Source organism: Hypanus sabinus, chromosome 4, assembly GCF_030144855.1.
Source record: "Hypanus sabinus isolate sHypSab1 chromosome 4, sHypSab1.hap1, whole genome shotgun sequence".
Lineage (NCBI taxonomy): Eukaryota > Metazoa > Chordata > Chondrichthyes > Myliobatiformes > Dasyatidae > Hypanus > Hypanus sabinus.
The window spans coordinates 56,549,863-56,574,014 of NC_082709.1; the positions used below are offsets into that span (position 1 = coordinate 56,549,863).

General features: G+C 38.0%; 1 protein-coding gene across 2 annotated transcripts in view; it reads right to left on the reverse strand.

Annotated features, from left to right (window-relative positions):
* The window catches only part of asb1 (ankyrin repeat and SOCS box containing 1), a 47,037-nt gene that overhangs the window by 12,551 nt on the left and 10,334 nt on the right, over positions 1 to 24,152 (reverse strand). Inside the window, exons 2-4 of one of the 2 annotated variants that reach the window (XM_059967116.1) lie at positions 15,110 to 15,412; positions 14,685 to 14,801; positions 4,880 to 5,265 (exon numbers count right to left, since the gene is read on the reverse strand). In XM_059967116.1, coding sequence (XP_059823099.1) covers positions 4,880 to 5,265; positions 14,685 to 14,801; positions 15,110 to 15,412 — 806 coding nt within the window. The remainder of the gene's footprint in view (positions 1 to 4,879; positions 5,266 to 14,684; positions 14,802 to 15,109; positions 15,413 to 24,152) is intronic. The other variant, XM_059967117.1, reaches the window with a different exon arrangement.

Genomic DNA, 24,152 nt, shown 5'->3' on the forward strand with positions numbered 1-24,152 from the left:
TGAGAAGGACTTTCATTCACTACTTCCTGTAGATTTTTTCCATTCCAGAGCATGAGGCTGTGATGCAAACGGTTAGTATACTCTCCACTATGCATCTATAAATGTTTGTTCTATAGAAGTTTGAATCTACAAAAGAAATTACTGCAATGAACAGAGTGCAGAAGGGATTCCCCAAGTTGTTGTCTGAATTAGACTACTTCAGTAACAAAAAAGACAACACTCTAGGTTTGTTTTCCTTGGCACAGAAGAGGCTGAGGGTAGACCTGATAGAGATATATAAAATTAGAATAGCAATAAATATGGCCAAAATTAAAAATCATTTTCCCCACGGTAAAGGTGTCTGTGGCTAGAGATTGTAGATTTAAAGGTGATGTGTAAGAAGTTTAGAAGGAATGGAGGAAGTATTTTTCCCCTACCTGGCAGGTGCCCACAATCTGCAATGCAATGCCTGAGGTGGCAGGTACTCTCTCCACTTTCAAGCTTATGGATGAGCACTTGGATTGCCATGGTGTAGAAGGGTATGGACCAAGTGTTTCATATGGGACTGGTACAGACAAGGATATTGAATTGTCTAAGGTGTGGGAAACAAGTAAGGAAGTTATGGAACCTATGACAATTAAAGAGGTGGAGGTACTGGCACTTTTAAGAAATTTAAAAGTGGATAAATCTCCGGGTCCTGACAGGATATTCCCCAGGACCTTGAGGGAAGTTTGTGTAGAAATAGCAGGAGCTCTGACGGAGATCTTTAATATGTCATTAGAAACGGGGATTGTGCCGGAGGATTGGCGTATTGCTCATGTGGTTCCATTGTTTAAAAAGGGTTCTAGAAGGAAGCCTAGCAATCATAGACCTGTCAGTTTGACATCAGTGGTGGGTAAATTAATGGAAAGTATTCTTAGAGATAGTATTTATAATTATCTGGATAGACAGGATCTGATTAGAAGTAGCCAGCATGGATTTGTGCGTGGTCATGTTTGACAAACCTTATTGAATTTTTTGAAGAAGTTACGAGGAATGTTGACGAGGGTAAGGCAGTGGATGTAGTCTATATGGACTTCAGCAAAGCCTTTGACAAAATTCCACATGGAAGGTTAGTTAAGAAGGTTCAGTCGTTAGGTATTAATGCTGGAGTAATAAAATGGATTCAACAGTGGCTAGATGGGAGATGTCAGAGAGTAGTGGTGGATAATTGTTTATCGGGATGGAGGCCGGTGACTAGCGGGGTGCCTCAGGGATCTGTTTTGGGCCCAATGTTGTTTGTAATATACATAAATGATCTGGATGATGGTGTGGTAAATTGGATTAGTAAGTATGCCGATGATACTAAGGTAGGAGGTGTTGTGGATAATGAGGTGGATTTTCAAAGCTTGCAGGGAGATTTATGCCGGTTAGAAGAATGGGCTGAACGTTGGCAGATGGAGTTTAATGCTGAGAAGTGTGAGGTTCTACATTTTGGCAGGAATAATCCAAATAGAACATACAGAGTAAATGGTAGGGCATTGAGGAATGCAGAGGAACAGAGAGATCTAGGAATAACTGTGCGTAGTTCCCTGAAAGTGGAGTCTCATGTAGATAGGGTGGTGAAGAGGGCTTTTGGAACGCTGGCCTTTATAAATCAAAGCACTGAGTACAGACGTTGGGATGTAATGCTAAAGTTGTACAAGGCATTGGTAAGGCCAAATTTGGAATATTGTGTGCAGTTCTGGTCACCGAATTATAGGAAAGATATCAATAAATTAGAGAGAGTGCAGAGACGATTTACTAGGATGTTACCTGGGTTTCAGCAATTAAGTTACAGAGAAAGGTTGAACAAGTTAGGTCTCTATTCATTGGAGCGTAGAAGATTGAGGGGGGATTTGATCGAGGTATTTAAAATTTTGAGAGGGATAGATAGAGTTGACGTGAACAGGCTGTTTCCATTGAGAGTAGGGGAGATTCAAACTAGAGGACATGATTTGAGAGTTAGGGGGCAGAAGTTTAAGGGAAACACGAGGGGGTATTTCTTTACTCAAAGAGTGATAGCTGTGTGGAATGAGCTTCCTGTAGAAGTAGTAGAGGCCAGTTCAGTTGTGTCATTTAAGGTAAAATTGGATAGGTATATGGACAGGAAAGGAGTGGAGGGTTATGGGCTGAGTGTGGGTAGGTGGGACTAGGTGAGATTAAGGGTTCGGCACGGACTAGGAGGGCCAAGATGGCCTGTTTCCGTGCTGTGATTGTTATATGGTTATATGGATATAAGTATTTGGCCCAGATAAACACAGTGATTAGGCTGGTTGGTGGCGTAGTGGCATCAGCACCGGACTTTGAAGTGAATGCTCCCGAGTTCGAATCCAGCCCTCCAAAAACCTGGAGAGGGATGAGCTCTGCCAGGTTTCAGATGCCCAAGACACACTGTACGATGAACAATCACCAAAACGATCAGTGCAAAAAAAACCACACACACACACACAGAGCTAAAGAGCCTGTTTCTGTGCTGTATTCCACTACAGCTCTGCAACAAATCTCCCATTATTTCAATCAATACCTGTAGGTTTTTGATGAGCAGTCTGAGGAGGTTTTAAAGTCACTGGGAGTAGTCCCCTTCTCATCAACCAATAACATGACATATTACACTGTATCTCCAGAATAAATCTCTTCTGTATAAACATCAATATGTTTACACCCAAGCAATAATTATTACACACTGTTGAGTCAGAGGGGGAAAGAAACCCTTTATACTTTTATGGAAAAGACGAGATCTTTCAGCTATAAACTCAGCGATAATGGACTTGGGGGGGTGGGGGTGCAATCATTCCACTTGTCTTCCAAAATTCCTTGGAGGGATTTTTCTCATCATAAAAAGGATAATTTTTTTTTAACATTAAAGGAATCTAGATGTTGCGCAATTGTGGTTCTGTTTTTTAAATTCTCAGACAACAGAACATGATCAATTATTTAAAGCAATGTTGTCAGGCAAATCTCATCTTATGAAAAAGATAAAACATACATATGGAGAGTGTTAAGAAAATTCCCCATTTCCCCCACCACAATGTGTTAGCATCAGGCAGCATCTATGGAGGGAAGTAAACAAGCAAGGTTCAAGATCGAGAGGGTCTCAACCCAAAGTATCAACTTCCACTTCCTCCATAGACATTTCCTAATACACTGAGTTCCTTCAGTTTTATACACTGCTCAAGATACCAAGACCTGCAGTGCATCATACCTTGCAGTAGGACCTGTCAGAAAAACAACTGATGTCTTATAATGTTGGCCTCCATCTCTGTCCCTGTAGGCCAGTTAACAGGACTGAGTGCAGTGGCAATGATGGGTGGAAATGTGGTTTTAGAGCTTGCATCGAAGAGATCTGTATGCTGTGTATAGTTGGCAGCAGGAAACTTTTGCTGTTCCTTATCACGTGCAAGGCTGCCACTCATCCGTCTTAAGCTACCAACAAATTGCCAAAAGAGAAAGAGAGAGCCCAATGGGAAAAGAACGTGATTCTTTTAAGCACAAGTAAACCACCTCTTGTATTTTAATTAACGTACCTTCCCTGTTACAACTAACATTACAAATTAATTTCCCTCACTTTTGGCTTGAACCCACACCTAATTCAATAAGTAATCATTTCCTTTCGTTGCTCTCTCCGCTCATTTTGGATTTGCAATTTCCCTTTTAATGGTAGAGATTTGACAAGAAGTCGGTGTTCTGTGCTTACGTACAACAGACCAGCATTCTAGAGAGATTACTAACCTGACACATTAACTGTTTCTTTCCACAAATGCTGCTTTGGCTCTAAATCAGTCTAACTAATGTGCTGGTGATTTTGTTCCACATAAACCTCTTGGTTCTACTTATCCAAGCAGCTCATCTGAAGAGGAAGACAACCTCCACTGTGCCACATACTGGAACCACACATCTGGTGAGGAGTGATAACTGCATGCTGCATATTAAAGAGACTATCAATATGGATGGTGAAGTATAACACCACATTAAATTATTCATTGATGGCATTAACCAGCATTGAGCCACCATAATACATACCAATGGCATTTTAGGGTCCAGGACACAGAATAATGTCAACTCTAATAAGCTGGACCAACAATGCCACTTAATTGAGGAATGTGTGTAGTCTTCAAAGTGGGTTGTCTCCAACAGAAAGATCCAAAAATCGTATCTGCAAAATCTGCTTTCAAGACAGCAACAATCTTAGATATTGTGCTTTGCTCAAGCATTGCAATCAACTAGCCAGTGTTGACACTAATTCACCTGAGCAGCTGGGTTCACATCTGTTGAGAAAGACAGAACCTAACTTTAAGTTGCTCATCTTCGCAAGATGTCTCAAAACACCTGATAACCAAAGAACTACATCCATTATTGTAACACCAATTTAATTAATGCCCAGACTCTCTGCTCCTTCAGAGCTGCTGGTTGAAGGATAAATATTTGCCAAACCATCAGAAAGGACTGTGTTCTTATTCAGATTACAATGTTGTATATTTTACATCTATCCCAAGAGAGCAGATAGAAACCTGGTTCAAAAGGTATCAACTGCAACAGCGTGGCACTCTGAGAACTATACTAGCAACCCAGATTAGGATCTAAAGGCCATACAACGAATCGTCAACCTAAGTCCTAATCGGGCCTCAAACAGGAATCACTTAACATACATCACATCTAAATGCTTGGAAGGAAAAAGAAAATCATAATACTAGTAATAAACAATTCTCAAATGCAAGAGATTAGAATCAGTGAAGAACAGTTAATTGGATAAAATTTAGGAATAAAACTTAGATAAGGTTTCATTTACATCAAATTCTGTATCTGAAATTAGGTTAAGAGTAATATTTCAGAAATGTTGCCAGTTCAGGAATTTCAACTGAGACTTGATTTATGATCTTACTTTTTGCTGCTCTGAAGACCTGCAATGCCTCCTCCTTCACCTTCATGCGACTCATTGTTTCCACGTCCAGTCCTTCCCAATTAACTAGATTTAAGTTAGCACCAAAGTCGATCAAAAGTTTTACAAACTCCACATCGCATCCATGCCGTAGGACAGCATCCAGAATGCAGGTCGGAGATCCTCTAGGAAAAGCCTTAACATCCACCTGGCCCCAGTAATTATAATCCGGGTTAGCTCCGGCTTTCAGTAACAACTTGAAACACTGGAGATGATGATAGGCAGAACTGATGTAGAGTGGGCACACGCCTAGTGACGTGAATCGCCGAGCAGCTGGTGCAGAGATACGACTGGCTAAATGGTGATCAACATCAACATCAGCACCATATCTGAAAGCAGAGAGTAAACAGGGTCATAATACTGCAGGGACTTCTATAGAAAAAAAAAATCTATTCACTGCTTCTCACATAAAAACACAATTACATGATGGTTGTGTGCCTTGAAACACCCAAGTTCATAGTTGAAATACTTGTTCTCAATCCAGTATGAAAGGTTAAGGAGAAGTGTACTGGGTGGGGGGGGGGGGGGGGGGGAAGAGGGAGTATTCAAGCTAGAGTAGCGGGGGGATAGAAACAGAACAGATAGAGGAGTGACTGTGGAGAAAGATGTTGTTAAGCCTACAAAGTCAGGAATCAAAAGATTGAGCATCACAGGCCTAATATGTTCTGAGTTGTGTATATTTCAGTGCAAGGAGTCCCAGTCAATTTCCACATATTGACTGGGACTCCCACACAGTGAAAGGGCTAGTTGGCTTGGAGTTTTGTCAAATGTGTTCAGGAAAGCTTTCTAAATCAATATATAGAGGTAACTACAAGAGAGGACGCAACACTTGATCTCCTATTTGGGAACCAGACAGGTCAGGTGACGGAACTAGGTATAGGTGAACATTTTGGGTCCAGTGACCATAATGTCATTAGTTGCAAGTTAATTATGGATTAGGATAGGTCTGGTCCTCGAGTTGAGGTTCTAAATTGGAGAAGGGCCAATTTTGTGGAAATGAGAAAGCATCTAGGAAGAGTGGATTGGGATAAGTTGTTTTCTAGCAAGGATGTGTTAAGTAAGTGGAAGGCCTTCAAAGGTGAAATTTTGAAAGTGCAGAGTTTGCATGTTCCTGCCAGGATTAAAAGCAAAGTTAACAGGCAAAGAGAACCTTGGTTTTCAAAGGATATTGGTGATCTGGTTAAGAAAAAGAAAGAGCTATATAGCAGATATAGACAACAAGGAACAAATGAGGTACTTGAAGAGTATAGAAAATGTAAGAAAATACTAAAGAAGGAAATCAGGAAGGCAAAAAGACATGAGGTTGCTTTGGCGGATAATGTGAAGGTAAACCCAAAGGGTTTCTACAAGTATATTAAGAGTAAAAGGACAGTAAGGGACAAAATTGGTCCTCTAGAAGATCAAAGTGGTCGTCTATATGTGGAGCCTCATAAGATGGGGGAGATCTTAAACAGTTTTTCTGCATCAGTATTTACTCAGGAAACTGGCATAGCGTATATGGAAGGAAGGGAAACAAGCAGTAGTGTCGTGGAACATACAGAGATTAAAGAGGAGGAGGTGCTTGCTGCCTTACAGTGAATAAAGGTAGGTAAGTCCCCCGGACCTGACATGATATTTCCTCGGACCTTGAGACAGTATTGTAGGAAAGGCATACGAGTTTAGGGCACAGATCAGCACCTGGAATTATGACATTGTAGGCACTTGTGAAACGTTGCAGGAGGGGGTAGGACGGGCAGCAATATTTCTTTTGTTGTTTTAGATGTAATAGAGCAGGAGGGATTAAAGGGGGAGGAGTTGCATTACTTAGCAGGGAAAATTCACAGCAGTGCTCACACAGGACAGACTGGAGAGCTTATCTACAGTCTACAGGGATTGAAATGAGGCATAAGGAAGGAATAACCACATTAATGTGATATTACAGATCCACCCAATAATCCACAGGATTTTGAGGTGCAAATCTATACAGATTGTAGATTGTTGCAAGAAACACAAGGTGGTGATAGCAGCCGATTTTAATCTTTCATATTGATTGGGACGCCCACACTGTAAAAGGTCTGGATGGGATAGAGTTTGTCAAATGTGTTCCTTAATGGCGCCAGCAAACAACGATTCCTTGGGTGACACCTTCCGGATAACAAATCTGTTAAATTATTTCAGTTTTTTCAGGTCTTCGGTTTGTTCTTTTTTGTACTGTTTTGTTATGGAAACTGTTGATGTCCGAGACATATGGTTTGGATCTCGATCAAAGGATCCAGCACTAAGCTATGACAGGAGAACTGCTTCATGGAGATCAGAGACGAGAAGCCAAAAGGGGCCGAGAACACAAGCTGACATGGGGGATAAAGAAACCAAGACAGGACATGGGATCACCAACAACTCCATCTCGAAGCTGTGAGAAAGATTGAAGCGTCGACGTTAAAGCGTTCAGACCCGGTCAGTGATTGCTCCCAATAGAGGCCCGAGGACCAGCGATTACTCCCAACAGAGGCCACCACTCGGACCAGGCTGAGTTCTGAGTTATGGAAGAACTATTCAATATTCTGAGATTTATGTGACTGTTTTGTACTTTATATTGGTCCCTTCAGTTTTCCAGTGTTTTCTTTCTTGCGGTTGATCAGTGGGTGGGGGAATGGGATAGGGGATTTTTGATGCTACTGTCACTGTTCCTTTTTGTAAGTGAGGAGGCTAGTCAATTATTTTTTTTGCTCGGGATGGGATGGAGTGTGTTGCTATTGTCACCATCTTTATTTCTGCAAGTAAGGGGGTTGGGGATTGTTGATATTTTTTTCTCTGTGGGAGGGGGAGGATTCTGGGGTCTGAGTTTTGTTTCTTTTCCTTTTTCATGTGTCTTTTATGGCTACCTGGAGAAGACAAATATCAGAGTTGTATTGTGCATATACACTTTGACAATAAAATGAACACTGAACCTTGATACTAGATCTATTGGTGAATGAGACAGAGCTGGAGACACAAGTTGGTTAGGGGAACACTCTGCATCTAGTGATTGCAATGCCAGTAGTTTCAAGATCAATATGGAGAAGGATAGGTCTGGTCCATGGGTTGCAATTCTAAATTAGAGGAAGGCCAATTTTGATGGTATCAGAAAGGATCTGGCAAGTGTGAACTGAGACAGGTTGTTTTCTGGCAAAGGTCTATTTGGTAAATGGAAGGCTTTGAAAAATGGCATTTTGAGAGTACGGAGTTTATACATTCCTGTCAGAATAAAAAGGCAAGGGTAACAGGTTTAGGGAACCTTGGTTTTTGAGAGCTATTGAGGCCCTGATTAAGAAAAAGGAGATGCATAGCAGGTATAGGCAGGATGGAAGATGAGGTACTTGAGTACAAGAAATGCAAAAGAACACTTAAGAAAATCAGGAGGTCAAAAAGAAGGCACGAGGTTGCTCTAGCAAACAAGGTGAAGGAGAATCCCAAGGGCATCTACAGTTATGTTAAGAGCAAAAGGATTACAAGGGAGATCAGAATAGTTATCTATGCATGGAGCTGAAAGAGATGGGGGAAATCTTAAACAGATTTTTCTACATCTGTATTTACTTTGGAGACAGACACATTCTATAGAAATGAGGAAAAGCAAAAGTGAGGTCAGAAACCAACTACAGATTACAGAGGATACAGAGGAGGCATTTACTGTTTTGAGGCAAATTAGGGTAGTTAAATCCCCAAGAGCCGACAAGGTATTCCCTCGGAACCTGCGCGAGGTTAATGCAAAAATTGCAAGTGTCCTAGCAGAGGTATTCAAAACTTCCTTAGCAATGGGTGAGATCACTGAGAATTGGAGGACAGCTAACATTGTTCAGTCATTTAAGAAATGCTCCAAGAATAAGCTAGGAGAGCCTGACATCAGTAGTAAGTAAATTATTGGAAGGTATTAAGGAACCAGATGTATAAGTATTTGCATACACAAGTACTGATTAGGGATAGTCAACATGGCTTTGTGCATGGTTGGCAGTTTCTAACCAATCATAAGAGTTTTTTGAGGAAATTATCAGGAAAATTGATGAAGACAAGGCAGTGGATGTTGTCTACATGGAATTTAGCAAGGCCTTTGACAAGCTCCCACATGGATGTTGGTCAAGAAGGTTCAATCGTTTGGCGTTTAAAATGAGATAGCTTCTTGGGAGAAGTCAAAGAGTGGTAGTAGATGGGTTACTTCTCTATCTGGAGGCCTGAGACTAGTGGCTTGCCACAGTGCTATGTTCATTGGTGTTTGTCATTTATATCAATGATCTGGATGATAACGTGTTACACTGGATCTGCAAATGTGCTGATGACATCAAGATTGGAGGGGGGGGGGGGGGGGTGGGTGTAGTGGACCATGAGGAAGACTATCAAAACTTGCAGCAGGATCTGGACCAGTTTGAAAAATAGGCTGAAAATGGCAATATGGAGTTAATGCAGACAAGTGTGAAGTGTTGCACTTTGAGACGATAAACCAGGGTAGAACTTACACAGTGAGTGGTAGGACAACAGAACAGAGATCTGGGAATACAGAGCCATAAATCCTTGAAAGTGGTGTCACAGGTAGATAGGGCTATGAAGAAAGCTTTTGGAACATTGGCCTTAATAAATCAAAATATTGGGGTTCCGGTGACGTCATTGTCGAGAATGGCAGCTTAAGTCACTAGCTCCTCCGGAAAAACACGTATTAAGCCCAGTTAACCCATCAAATATAGTATTTTTTGAAAAATATTTGAACTGAAAAGACGGGCAAGAATGGGGAAAAGGAATGGAAATTAAAAAAGCGACACTGTGGAGCCTGTGTCCAAGAGGAGTGCAGCAAGCGGCTTTCCTACCGGACTAGCTAGCGAGGTGGCTGCTGGGCCTCGTTCAGGAGAGGCAGCGAATGTCTTCGAAATCCTGAAAGAGATAACGGAGGTCCAGAAAGATATAAAGCAGCAGCTCCGTGATATTAAGTCAGAGCTAAACTTCGAGTGTTTTATGACAATGGGACGCAGTTGTACCTGACAGTGGAAGGGGCAACTAAAGACATGAAGGCCAGAGGGTTGCCCGTCAGCGTGACCAAACCGAGCAAAAGCCTGGCTGAGGAATTATCCCGCTCCGCTTGGGAAATAGTGTGAGAATTGAGAAGGCAGGAGATGGGAGGAGGCCAAGAGAAATATATCAGGAAGAGACCGGGAGATTCCCAAAGACAGTCCTCACCCCCTTCAGAAGAGCCATAAGGTTTGGCTAACTTTAAAAATGTTGAGAAGCTAAATGAAAGCAAAAGTACAAGGTGATATACCTATCTCGAGAAATACTTATTATAATGTGGATTTTATATTACTTAGTTGTTATTCTTTATTCGCTCACTTACTCCTTTCTCCCCCAAATTGAATATGTATATGTACGTATGTATGTATGTATATCACACACACACACAGTTATATAGGAGTACACAGGGAAATCTTTTCTGTGTAATGGATTTGTTCACTGACTTTTATGAATACTGCAATGGAGGCCCTCAACTCACAAGTAGGAGGGGTTATCCCCCACAGCTAGACATTTCCTCTAGTTCAACACAGGGTCATCTACTAGAGACCTCAGCCTTGGAATCAAACACTCGTTGCCATTTTTGTTATTATTTGTGTTTCTTGGTTCTTATTTGTTCAGGGAGTAGATCGATTAAGTTTTATTCTAATTTCAATGATACATTGACAGATAAATACAGATGGCTAAGGACAAGGTAAAATTCATTTCTTTTAATGTCAATGGGCTATTAAACCAATCAACTACATAATGCCTCATAGGCCTGATTTTATTCTCACAGATCAATGAATCTGTTGTAAAAAAAAATCACTCCCTACTTGTACATAGTTCTTTCATTTTTTTCTTGGTTTTTCTTTCCACTCTTTTCTATAAGCGTGTACCTCAGATAAATACTTTGTGGAGATTTGTGATACATATGATATATAGGTACAATGTCTGAAATACATCTTATGGAAATGTTTGTTTGTGATGAACTTCAATAAAAAAATAAATTACAAAAAAAATCAAAATATTGAGTACAGGAGTAGGGATGTTATGTTGAAGTTGCCTAATTTGGAGTATTAAGCGCAGTTTTGGTCACCTAACTAGAGGAAAAAGGTCAATAAGATTGAAAGAGTGCTGAGAAAATTTGCAATGATGTTGTCAGGATTGAGGACCTGAGTTATAGGGAAAAGTTGAATAGGTTAGGACTTTATTCCCTAAAGTGCAGAATAACAAGGGGAGATTTGATAGAGGCACACCCTATCCTCGTTTATATGCGCCTTCAGACAATGTGGATTCACAGTTATGCGAGGAACCTATTTCTACCAACATCTCCTTATATGTGTCCAAATCTCAGTTATGCGAGGAGCACTGCTTTCCCACCAAGTCACATACACGTGCCTCAGTCTCACTCCTGCCAGCCTCGCATTGGTTTTGGCACGGTGTGGATGTGTGATCTTGTGCTTTTAAACTTATGTTGGTTTTACCTATGGTGCAGTGATTTTGTGCTTGAAATTTTTAACTGTACCTTCTAAGCATCCGATGTCATTCCTGGGCCATCAGCCAAGCGGCAAAGAACCACTTTAACACTTGAAAAAAGTTGGAAATTATAAACAGCGCGGCATCAGCTGAAGGTAACACAGCTCTGGGACGCTACTGCTGGAAACAGAATCTTGCCTTTAAAGTTCTTTTGTTGCTTGACAATGCGCCAGCCCATCCTAAACATTTGGACAGCATTCATCCTAACATAACAGTGCATTTCCTTCCATCTAACAGAACATCACTGAGTCAACCACTCAACCAAGGTGTGATCCACATTCAAGGAATTTTCTTTTTATTTATTTGTTTGTTTGTTTATTTATTTATTTTTAGACGACGAACTATCTCTCAGATGCTGCAAGCAACAGGCGATTTTGAAAATCCCAGGAGGTTACCAACGGTGAGGGAATGGTGGAAGTCGGAACACTTGGCACAAATGGCGATGGACACGGACCCAAGATTAGAACAGTCAGCATTTCAGTCATTCCCTTCCATCAACCCTTCTCCCTTACAAGCAAATTTATGCTTAAAAACAAAATGCTGCCAAGCAAACAACCCTCACCACTTTCTTCAAACCGGTGTCATCTCCTGCTGCCAGCAGTTCTACGAGTTCTATGAGTCTTTCTTCACCCCTTGCTGTGCTTGGTATGATCCCGACACCAAAGCAACCACTCATCTCCCGGAGCGAACACACCTGCCAATGTAGGTGAGTACTGTACACCCTAGTATGTTAACCTTCTATGATTTATTACGTTGAATATTACCTTAAATTGCTGAAATATAATACGAATGTTACCTTGTGGTTCTGCTTTTGTGTCGTATTGGTACGAAAATATGAATAAATTACAGATGAAACATATTTAGGAAGCCCTTTGGAATGCATCCCTATTTTCTCAATTTAAATAATTATTCACATTATGCGTCGACTACGAGGTATGTATCCCTCGCATATAAAGAGGATAGGGTGTAAACAAAATTATGAGAGGCATAGATAGGCAAGCAGGCTTTTTCTACTGAGGTTGGGTGAAACTAATATTAGAGGTCATGGGTTAAGGGTGAAAGGTAAAATGTTAAAGTGGAGCATATTGGGGGAATTTCTTCACCCAGAGTGTGGTGAGGTTGTGGAATGAGGAGCCAGCAGAAATGGTGGAGTCAGGTTCGATTTCAACATTTAAGAGAAATTTGGATAGGTACATGGATAGGAGGGGTATGGAAGTTCTATGGTCCAGGTGCAGTTCAACAGGGCTAGGCAGATTAATAGTTTAGCATGGTCTAGATGGGCTGAAGGGCCTGTTTCTCTGCTGTAGTGTTCTATGACTCTAAGAGTACAACTCTTTCATTACACTTAAACGTAGCCACTAGCACAATGCTTTACAGTGCCAGCTATCAGATCAGGGTCTGATTTCTGCCGGTGTCAGAAAGGAGCTTGTACATTCTCCCCATGACTGCATGTGTGTTTCCTCTGGATGCCTCAGCTTCCTCTCAAATTACAAAGATGTACGGTTAGCATTAGTGAGTTGTGGGCACGGTTTGTTGGTGCCAGAAGCATGGTTACACTTGCAGGCTTCCTCCAGCACATGCTTTGCTAATTGACTTGATGCAAATGGCACATTTCACTACAGACTTTGATGCATATGTGACAACTAAAGCTAATCTTCCTTATACTTTATAACACTATCAAAATGCAATGTACAGACAAGTGTTAGGAAGCTTGTAGAAGGAAATAAACAAATTCTAAAAATCAAACCAAATCAGGATGAGACGTGCTTGAGAAACACTCAGAACACGTTCCCTTACTAGAGATGGATAGATGTTGTTGTACAAGAGCACTGCCTCCAAATAAGAGAAATAAATGGAACTGAGACACAGATTAATGACAACAAAAATGATATGAGCAGCTAAAATACCTCATCCTGTCCCTACACTTTTTCAAAGTTAATAAACAAAAAAACAGGCATTTCTTTAAAAAAAAATTCATTTAACCAAACCCAGTCTTGTGTACAACTGACATTCACCCATGCAGAGGCGAGTACAATTTCCACATTGAGAGAAATGATTCTTAAGGAGTCCATTTAGAATGTGCTGACACAGAAAGAACGTGCAAAGCAACTTGCAGGGCAACGTATAAACCAATTTGCAAAATCAGGATGAAACAATAGCTTGCTGATTAAAGAAGCGATACGGGTAACGGGAAGACATGCTTAACGGTTGAACAATAACGGTGTTAATGCGCTGAGGCTGATAAGTGGGCCAAAGGGGTAATCACATTTGTAATTTTGTAATGAGATTAAAGAAGAATGTAGGGTATAAAAAACTGTGCAAAGTGTAATTCGGCACTCAATCTAGCAGGAGCTGGTTGGGTCCGACTCTGCAGACTCGAAAAATAAAGTTTACCGTTCTGCAAATTGCTGAGACTCAGTGTGTTTCTGACACACATTATGTTCCAGCCAAGAGAGACGTTATTACTTAGCATTCACAGCTGGATGAATATGCTATAAACTGAAACTGAAATCAGCTACATGATGATCTATTCTTTCATCATGTCAGTCACAGTATATAGGATAAAATACAAAAAAACAGTTTTTCTACCAAACTCAAAAAAAATGTAGCTAACACAGGATGAGCAATCGGAGCTGTGCCCAACTTATACAGGATTACATTTGATATACAGTCCAAACAGGCCATTCAGCCCAAACAATTCACCCTGTAATTATGGTCCACTCAAGCCTCCTGCAACCTTTGCTTATCTAAATTTGATGGTTTAAGCTTCTGCTTTATTTTCCTTCATGTTTACACCAACTGCCTCTTAAAATGAATCTGCAATATTTGCTTTAACCACTCTCCATGCTAAGAAGTTCCACATTCTCACCAATCTTTTTGTAAAGATTGCCTTATATCACTTCTATACTTACGATCTTCCCCCATAAGTGGAAACCTTCTCTTTGCATCCTCACTGTTAAAACCCTTTTCATAATTTTGAAGACCTTTATCATGTCATTCTTCAACCTTCCTTACTCAACGGAAAATAGATATAGGCAGAGAATTAACTTCTGATGTATAGATCTTCACATTTCCAGTTTCCCCACAATAAATCTTGTCTGCACCTGCTCCAGTCCCTATACATTGTTTATTTTTTAAAAGAATACACCAACCAGAGGACAGAACGGGGGCTTAGCTAGTACAGCCACCAACTCCCAGTGCCAGACACAGGATTATTTCTGACCTCAGGTGCTTACTGCATGAAGTTTGCATGTTCTCCCCATGACCACATAGGTTTCCTCTGCTGCACCAGTTTCCTTCCACACCCCCGAGATATGCAGGTTGGTAGGTTAAATGGCCACTGCAAATTTAACGGACAATTGATAATTGGTGCAAATTCAATATACTGAAAGTACTGTTACCATGCTTTCTCTCTCCGAGTATACCTACAATCAGTACTTAATGTGGATCTAATGAGTTTGACATAGGTTTAGTGCAGCTTTCCCACTTCTCAATTCTATCCCTCTAGCAATGAAACCTTGTGCTCATTGTTATTTTAAAAGCATGATTTTAATGGCTAAGAAAAGTTTTATGATTTGCATTATATGCCCCAGGATTAAGACTTTATATGTGAGACCCAACCGTGCCCACCCCTCCCCCCAAACTTACTTGATTAGTTCTTTGAGGATGTCTGCTCTGCCCACCCGCGAGGCATGATACACAGGCGTGCTGCGGTGATGGCAACTTCCATTCGGATCTGCACCCGCTTGTACGAGGATGCGGGTACATTCCACGTGGCCATTCAGAACAGCCACGTACAGTGCAGTCTGTCCCTTGACGTCAACCAAGTCCACCTCTGCCCCTTGTTTAAGCAGGTAGTCCGCACAGTCAGCATGGCCCGCAGTCGCTGCAATCCGCAGGGGTGTGCAGGGCAACCATCCGCAACACCAGACCGACTTCTCATTGATTCTCCTAAAGCACACAAAAAAGGCCTCTCTGAATAACTGACATCACACCAAATTATCCGGACACAATGTGCATGACTCCCACAATTAGACACAAAACAATGGGAATCCCCATTAATTTGGGAAGAATTCATCACTGCTCTAAATTTTGTTGTATTCTTCTCCAGCTTTAATCACCTCAATTTCAGAGCCAAGAAATTAAAAGAATCACAGGCTTTGCAACTGCAAACAAGATTATTTGGTCAGTGAGTGGATGGGAGCCATTAGAAAGTGAGAACATAGACAAAGGATTGAAGGAGTGCAGAGTGGAAAGATGTGCCTGGCAGGTCAGACTAGGCACACAACCATCCTCCAGAGAAGAGTGCAAACAAGCTGAACCAATATCATATGAATTACGGAAACAGACAGAGAAGTCAAGTTCCTCAAAGTAGTAAAATTCAATATTGAGTTCAGAGACTGTAACATGCCCAGATGGAAGCTGTTCCTTAGGCCCTATTGTAACTGTACAGAAGGCCGCAGAGTGGAATAGGGGATTGAAGTGGCAGGCAACAAGTAGCTCTGGGTCATTCCTGTGGACTGAGTGTAGGTGCTCTATCTAAAAAAGTGACCACCTAGCCAAATGCACACTGGTTTTTGTCTACACTCTAATTGTTCCAATTCACTCATTGACAAAATAACCTTGTTCTGTTTATTCAATGATCACCTTATCATACTCCTTCTCCTTGCCCTACCTTCCTTGCCGTTTAACAAGCCAATTTTCTATCCTTCCCCACTTCTGACAAAAAGGTATTCAACCTGAAATGTTTTTTTTAATATTATTTATTTATTAAATTTTAGAAATTACAAAGAATAAATGTAATAAAATAGTAAGAAAAATAATATTGACCCTCGCCCTCCCCTTAACCCTCCCCCCCTTAACCCTTATCTAAAGAAAGGAAAAAAAAGGAAAGAAGAGAAAGATTGCCTGGATATCGGAGGATCCCCACATGTTCCATGGAGTTCAAAATAATTTTGATATTTATTTTTACTTGCCCCAATTACTATAATTTTATCTTCAAAGGACCTATGTATTTAATCCTATTTTTTGTAAGTATGGGAACCAAATTTTCAAAAATATATCTTATTCATTTCTTAGATTATAAGTAAATTTTTCAAGTGGAATACAACTTTTTATTTCATTATTTCAACAATCCATAGTTAAATATAAATCAGATTTCCAAGCAACTGCGATAACTTTTTTGGTTACTACCAATGCAATTTTTATAAATTTTTTCTGATACTTATTCAATTTAAATTTCATTATTGTCCCTTCAATATATCCTAATAAAAATAATAGTGGACTATGTGGGAGTTGTACTCCAATAATTTGTTCCAATAAAAGTCTTAAATTTATCCAAAATGATTGAATTTTAAAACAAGACCAAGTAGAATGTAAAAAAGTACCAATTTCTTGATTACATCGAAAACATTGGTCAGACATATTTGAATTTAATCTATTTATTTTCTGTGGTGTTATATATAATTGATGTAAAAAATTATACTGTATTAATCTAAGTCGAACATTTATTGTATTTCTTACACTATCAGAACATAATCTTGACCAGTTTTTTCCCATCAATTTTAACATTCAGATCAAATTCCCATTTTGTCTTGATTTATGAATTCCTAATTTAATTGTCTGCTTTTGAATCAAAGTATACATACAAGATGTAAATTTTTTAATTTTTCCTTTCTGAATTAATATTTCTATTTCACTAGGATTTGGCATCAACATTGTTTGTCCCAACTTTTCTCGTAAATAGGCTTTTAATTGAAAATAACAGAAGAGTGTTATTTGATATTTTATATTTTTTAATTGATCAAAAGACATCAATATACCTCCTTCAAAACAATCACCTATATATTTAATCCCCTTTTGAAACCAATTATGTAAAAGTTTATTATCCATTGTAAAAGGAATAAGCCTATTTTGAATTAAAGTTCTTTTTGCTAATAAAGATTTCTTTATCTCATCGTCCATATTTACCTTATTCCATAAATCAATCAAGTGTCTTAATATAGGAGATTCTTTTTTCCCCCATATCCATTTGGATTCCCATTTATATATAAAATCTTCTGGTATATTTTCTCCTATCTTATCTAATTCTATTCTAATCCATGCTGGTTTTTCTTAAAAAAGACGCAATAAATCCAAGTTGATTTGCTTTATAATAATTCTTAAAATTTGGAAGTTGTAACCCTCCTAAATCAAATTTACATGTCAATTTTTCCAATGATATTCTTGATACCTTTCCTTTCCAAAGAAATTTCCTTACATATACATTCAGTTCTTGAAAAAACTTCTGAGGTAATTGTATTGGTAAAGTTTGAAATAAATATTGCAATCTAGGAAATATATTCATTTTTACAGCATTAACTCTACCTATTAATGTTATTGGTAACATCATCCATTTATCAAGGACCTCTTTTTTTTAATAATGGCAAATAATTTTGTTTATATAAATTTTTTACATCATTATCAACTCTAATACCTAAATATTTTATCCCATTTATTGACCATTGAAATTGAGTTACTAATCGACATTGATTATAATTTCCTTTGGTAAGGGGTAAAATTTCACTTTTATCCCAATTTAATTTATAGCCTGATACTTTCCCATATTCTTCCAATCTAAAAGATAATCTTTGCAAAGATTGCAATGGGTTTGTTAAATAAATCAAAACATCATCAGCAAATAAATTAATCATATTCTTCTTGATTAACTCTAAAGCCCCCAATATCTGAATCTGTTCTAATTAATTCAGCTAATGGTTCCATTGCCAATACAAATAAAGCAGGTGATAATGGGCAGCCTTGTCTAGTTGACCTCGTTAAGCAAAATGGTGTTGAAATCTGACCATTTGTAACTACTTTAGCTTGAGGATTAGTATTTAAAGTTTTAATCCATTGTATAAAAGATTTTCCTAACTCATATTTTTCCAATACCTTAAATAAAAAATCCCATTCCAATCTATCAAATGTTTTTTCTGCATCCAAAGCAACTGCCACACTCATTTCCTCTCTTTTTTGTGCCAAATGAATTATACTAAGTAGCCGGGTTATATTATCCATTGATTGTCTATTTTTAATAAAACCTGTTTGATCTATATGTATTAATTTTGGTAAATATTTAGATATTTTATTAGATAAAATTTTTGCTAGTATTTTATAATCTGTATTCAACAAAGAAATAGGCCTATATGATGTTAGTTTTAAAGGGTCTCTATCTTTTTTTGGCAATACAGTTATGATCGCTATTAAAAAAGATTGTGGGAGTTTATGCATTCTTTCCACGGTGTATTGATTCCATAAAAGGAGGAATTAATAAATCTTTAAATTTTTTTATAAAACTCAGGAGGAAAACCATCTTCTCCTGGGGATTTATTACTTCGAAGTGATCCTAAAGCTTCTTCAACCTCTTTTAATGTAAAGGGCATATCTAATCCTTTCTGTTCTTCCAAATTTAATTTTGGAAGAGTTATTTGTGATAAAAATTTATCTATCTCAGCAATCTTATTTTTTGATTCTGATTGATATAGTTCAGTGTAAAATTTTTTTAAAGTTTCATTAATTTCTAAAGGCATATAAGTAACCTTATTTACACTTGTTCTGATTGCATTTATTGTTTTAGAAACCTGTTCGGTTTTCAACTGCCAAGCAAGAATTTTATGTGATCTTTCACCTAATTCGTAATATTTCTGTTTAGTTCTCATAATTACATTTTCTGTACGATATGTCTGGAGTGTATTATGTTGTAGTTTTTTTATTAACAAGATGTCTTCGTTTCTTTTTCTAACTTTATGATATCTTTTTCCAATTGATCTATTTCTGCTGTGTATTCCTTCTTAATTTTAGATGTATAACTTATAATCTAACCCCTTAAATATGCTTTCATCACTTCCCATAATACAATTTTATCCTCAACTGAATGTAGATTTGTATCCAAAAAAAAATGAATTTGTTTTTTCATAAAATCACAAAAATCTTGACGTTTTAATAGAATTGAATTAAATCTCCATCTATAAATCGATTCCTCCTTATCCATCATTATCATTGTCATTATCAAGGGGGAATGATCTGACAGTATTCTTGCTTTATATTCCACACTTTTCACTCTATCTTGAATATTTTTTGATAATAAAAAAAGTCAAACCTTGAGTAAGTTTTATGTCTATTTGAATAAAATGAATAATCTCTTTCTCTTGGATTAACTTTTCTCCATATATCAATCAAGTTTAAATCTTTCATTAATGATAAAGTTAGTTTTGTTACTTTTGATTTTGTAGCAATTTTAGTTGACCTATCCAAAACTGGATCTAAACAAAAATTAAAATCTCCACCTACCAATATTTTATCATGTGCATCAGCCAATTTCAAAAAAACTTCTTGTATGAATTTTGCATCATTTTCATTTGGTGCATAAATGTTCATAAGTCCATAATTCTGAAAAAATTTGACAATGTATAATCACATATCTCCCCACAGAATCAATTAGTACATTTTGTATTTTAATTGGTAAAGATTTATTAACCAAAATTGCAACTCCTCTCAATTTTGAATTAAATGAAGCTGCAATAACATTTCCAACCCAATCTCTCTTTAATTTCTTATGTTCTGTTTCTGTTAAATGTGTTTCTTGTAAAAAAGCTATATCTGCTTTCATTTTCTTAATATATGTTAAAACTCTTTTTCTTTTCACAGGTCCATTAATTCCAATAACATTAAAACTTAATAAATTAAGTAAATTAATCATTCATAGTACCTTGGGAACTTTAAAATTCTCCATGTTGCTATGAATCTCTCCCCAACCATCCAGGCAAAAAAGAAGAAAAATAGAAGATAACTAATATATAAGAAAAAAAAACAAAATACCCCCCCCCAATAATGTTGCAAATAAAAAGAACACAACATTACCCCCCCCCCCCATTTTACGGGTCATGGCAATCGCCATGATTGTACACGTGAAACTCGCAGCCATCGATCAGGAGCTCCTCCAGCTCCACCGCAAAAAAAAAGAAAATATATTATTGAAGAAGAAAAAAAACAAATAATTAAGGTCTCTACTCCCAATTAATACTCCTCGACTATTTTTTTCCCTTATAAATGTCCATCAAGTCCAACCTTGTTTCAGTCTTCATCATTAGTCCATTTCTATAATTATTTACTCCTCTTCATGGACATCAGGTAATTCTTGTACAAATGTCTCCGCTTTCCGGTAATCAACGAAAAAACTTCTTTCTCCATTATCCAGGAAAATTATCAATTTTGCTGGGTAGCTCAATAAAAATTTATAGCCCTTTTCCCATAAAGATTTTTTCACTGGATTAAATTCCTTCCGCCTCTTCAGAAGATCGTAACTTATGTCTGGATAAAAAAAAAACTCTTTTCCCTTCTATCAACAATGGCCCATTTCTCTTTTTAGCACCTTGAGTAGCTGCCTTCAAGATCATTTCTTTATCTTGGTACCTTAAGCATTTTATCAAAATTGATCTTGGATTTTGATCTTGTTGAGATCTTGGTCTTAGAGCTCTGTGTGCTCTTTCAATTTCAATTACTTGACTTCCTTCTTTCATTTCCAAAATTTTCGGAATCCATTCTTGAAAGAATTTTATTGGATTTTCTCCCTCAGTACCTTCCATAAGACCAACAATTTTAATATTCTTTTGTCTACTAGAGTTCTCAAGTGCATCCATTTTTTCCATCATCCGTTTTCTTTCTAATGTCCAGGCAAGATTATTCTCTTCTATCTTGTCTATTCTTTCAATTGTTTCTTCCACTTTTACTTCCATCTCTTTAGCTTTATTATCCATCTTCTTTTGTTTTTCCACCACATTATCAAGTGTATTCTGCATCCTTCTTACATCTGTTCTTATAGCTTTTAATTCATTCGTCATATATATCAGGATATCTTTTATGTCTCCTTTAATCTCTTCCTTCTTTTCCTCTTCTTCTTCCTCTGAATTTCCCAAAGAGTCTGTTTCTACATACGATCCACTTCCAATTTCACTTCCAGCCGCAGTTGGTATTTGTAGTTTTGTTAATATCTGTTCATGCATACTTTCGCGCTTGTGTCGTTCTTGCCGTTTCTTCTTAGAGACTGCCGACATTGCTGCAACTTCCTTTCCCGGATCATCGGAAGTGCCATGCACTTCGCCGGGAGGAGATCCAACTTGAGGCTTCGCCGAGACGGTTTGGCCTTTTTCCCCACCAATTTGCAGAGTCTTCGAAGTAGTAGCTTTCTTCTGTTTCAGTTTAGGAGCCATATCAAAAGATAATCCTGAGTTGCTTATTAATAGTTTCTAATAGATATTTGTTAACTCTTCTTCATTTAAACTCTATTTCATTACTTTTTACGAGGGAGCTGGATTCCCAACATCTCGACCCTACGTCATAACATGACGTCCCCCCTCAACCTGAAATGTTAACTCAATTTCTATTCCCAGAGATGCAGCACGACCAGCTGAGCATTTCCAAAATTTAAGACTCCTCAAGCTCCAGCCTCTTGTTCATCCCTATTTTGGTAACTTCATGAATGGGATTGGACCTTGGGCTCTAGAATTCCTTCTCTAAACCTCTCTCCTACTTTAAAACAATTCTCAAATTCAATTCTCATCTACTTTGAACTTTAAACTTTGAAAAAGTACCATCTGTCCTTCAATACAATTCAATATGACTTTTTTTGTTGTAATTCTCCTGTTCACTCCTTTCTCCTTGACATTAAGGCTATGAGACTGCCCCGGCTGCGAGCTTCATGGCGATTTACCCCATTAGTATGAATTGAGATCAAGGCTTAGGCCTCTGGGCTGCTCTGAGGATTTGGATCTAAGGTCTCAATTTGGTTCGGATTGTTATTGCTCATTTCTATTGTTTGCATGATTTGTTTTTTTTTCTTTCTCTGCACATTGGCTGCAGATCTTTTTTTAAAAAAAAACTGAATTCTGTCGGGTTTCTAGCTTTGTAAGCAGACAAGTCTACATTCTTTGATAATAAATGTACTCTGAATCTTGAAAAGAGCTTCCTCTCCACCAACAAATTTCTGTACAGTTTACGAATTCTACCCTTCTACTGTAAATTACAAAATGAGTAGTGCAAAAGGAGAATAATGCTATGCCTTAGCATAGTACTGCTACCACAAAACAACATATTTCATATCAAATAAAGCAATGATAGTAAATCTCATTCTAATTAAATTTCACAGTTAAGGACAGTTCAAGATAGGTTGATAGAGAGTATCATATTTTTCTTCCAGCCAAAATAAAAAATAAAGTCTTCAGTCAAAATAATGGTGGTAGGCACTGTAAAGTTTGACAGAGAACTCTAAAGTAGCAACTTCCACTTAAAAATGTAGGCACTTTTTTCACAGGATAATTACTGGTCAATATTTGCAACACAGCCAAAAGATTTGGTCACTGGCAATCCCTCTGATCAGGTGAAAGCTTACAGTCCTCAGCCGCTCTGATGACAGACCATGATTTCTTCAGAGCAAATAAATGGTCTGTAACTCCCTTCTCTTTCCTACTATTCATATGCTGGCATGAGTACTTTTCTTTCAATCTAATAAACAACTTCTCAATTAAGAGATCAGTAGAAAGCTTTGCAATGTCCTCACCTCATTACACTAAACCCCCAAGATGAAAACCAGAGGGTCCCATGGATGCAGTCCTTTACTGCATTCTTCATTTAGTGTAATTTTATTGATGTATATTCATATTGGCCAACTCCCAAAGTTTCAAGTTGTCTGGCACAATGATATCTATGACAGAAATTATCTCCGACACTCCTCTATTTTCATATTATAATATCATTGTCAACTTTAAAGGGGCTTACAAGACTTCTGACAATCTCCTCTCCAAAGTAGATTTTCATATCCTTTAAGTTCTTTTATTTTGCAATTGTTTCATTAACCTTCATTGCTTCTGCAAGTAGTCTTTTTTTAAATTATGCATGTTTGTTTCCTTTACGTTTTATGTTGTTCTTTATTGATCATCCATAAAAGATTATTTTAGCAAGTAGAGCTTTCGGCCCTGATGCTACACATCAGCTTTGCATCACATTATTTTTAAACACATCCTGTTGATACTCCAACGTGTCACCCATCAACAAATTGATGCAGTTTCTCATGGGCAGTTTATGTCACTACATTGTCCCAACTCAGGAACTTAGTGGCCATTTAAACTTTATCAATTTCAAATACTCCACTGGACTTGATTAGCATTAAAACTAAACATGCCTTTTCTTTTTATAAGTTCTGGAACAACAATCATCAACATGCAATTGGAGTTCATCACCTTCCTGAGCACAACTTTGCTAGTTTGTCCCATACCAAAGTTAAAATCCTCCATATAGACCTCTCCCTTTGCTTTATATAATCTCAGTTACTATAAAGAGCCTAATCTCATCTGGGAATTTTTTTTTTAAACCAAAGTTAGTTACTGCTTCCTCTGCAATCCGATCTCTCTCCATCCATTCCTCCCCCCACAAACACACCACTGAAAATCATGTCATATCTCCAAGTTGAATTCACATCAGTTATTCATCCAACAACTTCCTTCCATGTGTCTATCATGAATGTTTATCTGGCCACACATTTCATCTGTCCATTTTTCATTTCTTGTTTCTTTTAGATTCTTTTGTCATCACTAAAATACACTCTGCCACTCCTACTCCACCTTTTGGACCCTCCCCATCACTGAGCACATTTACCAGG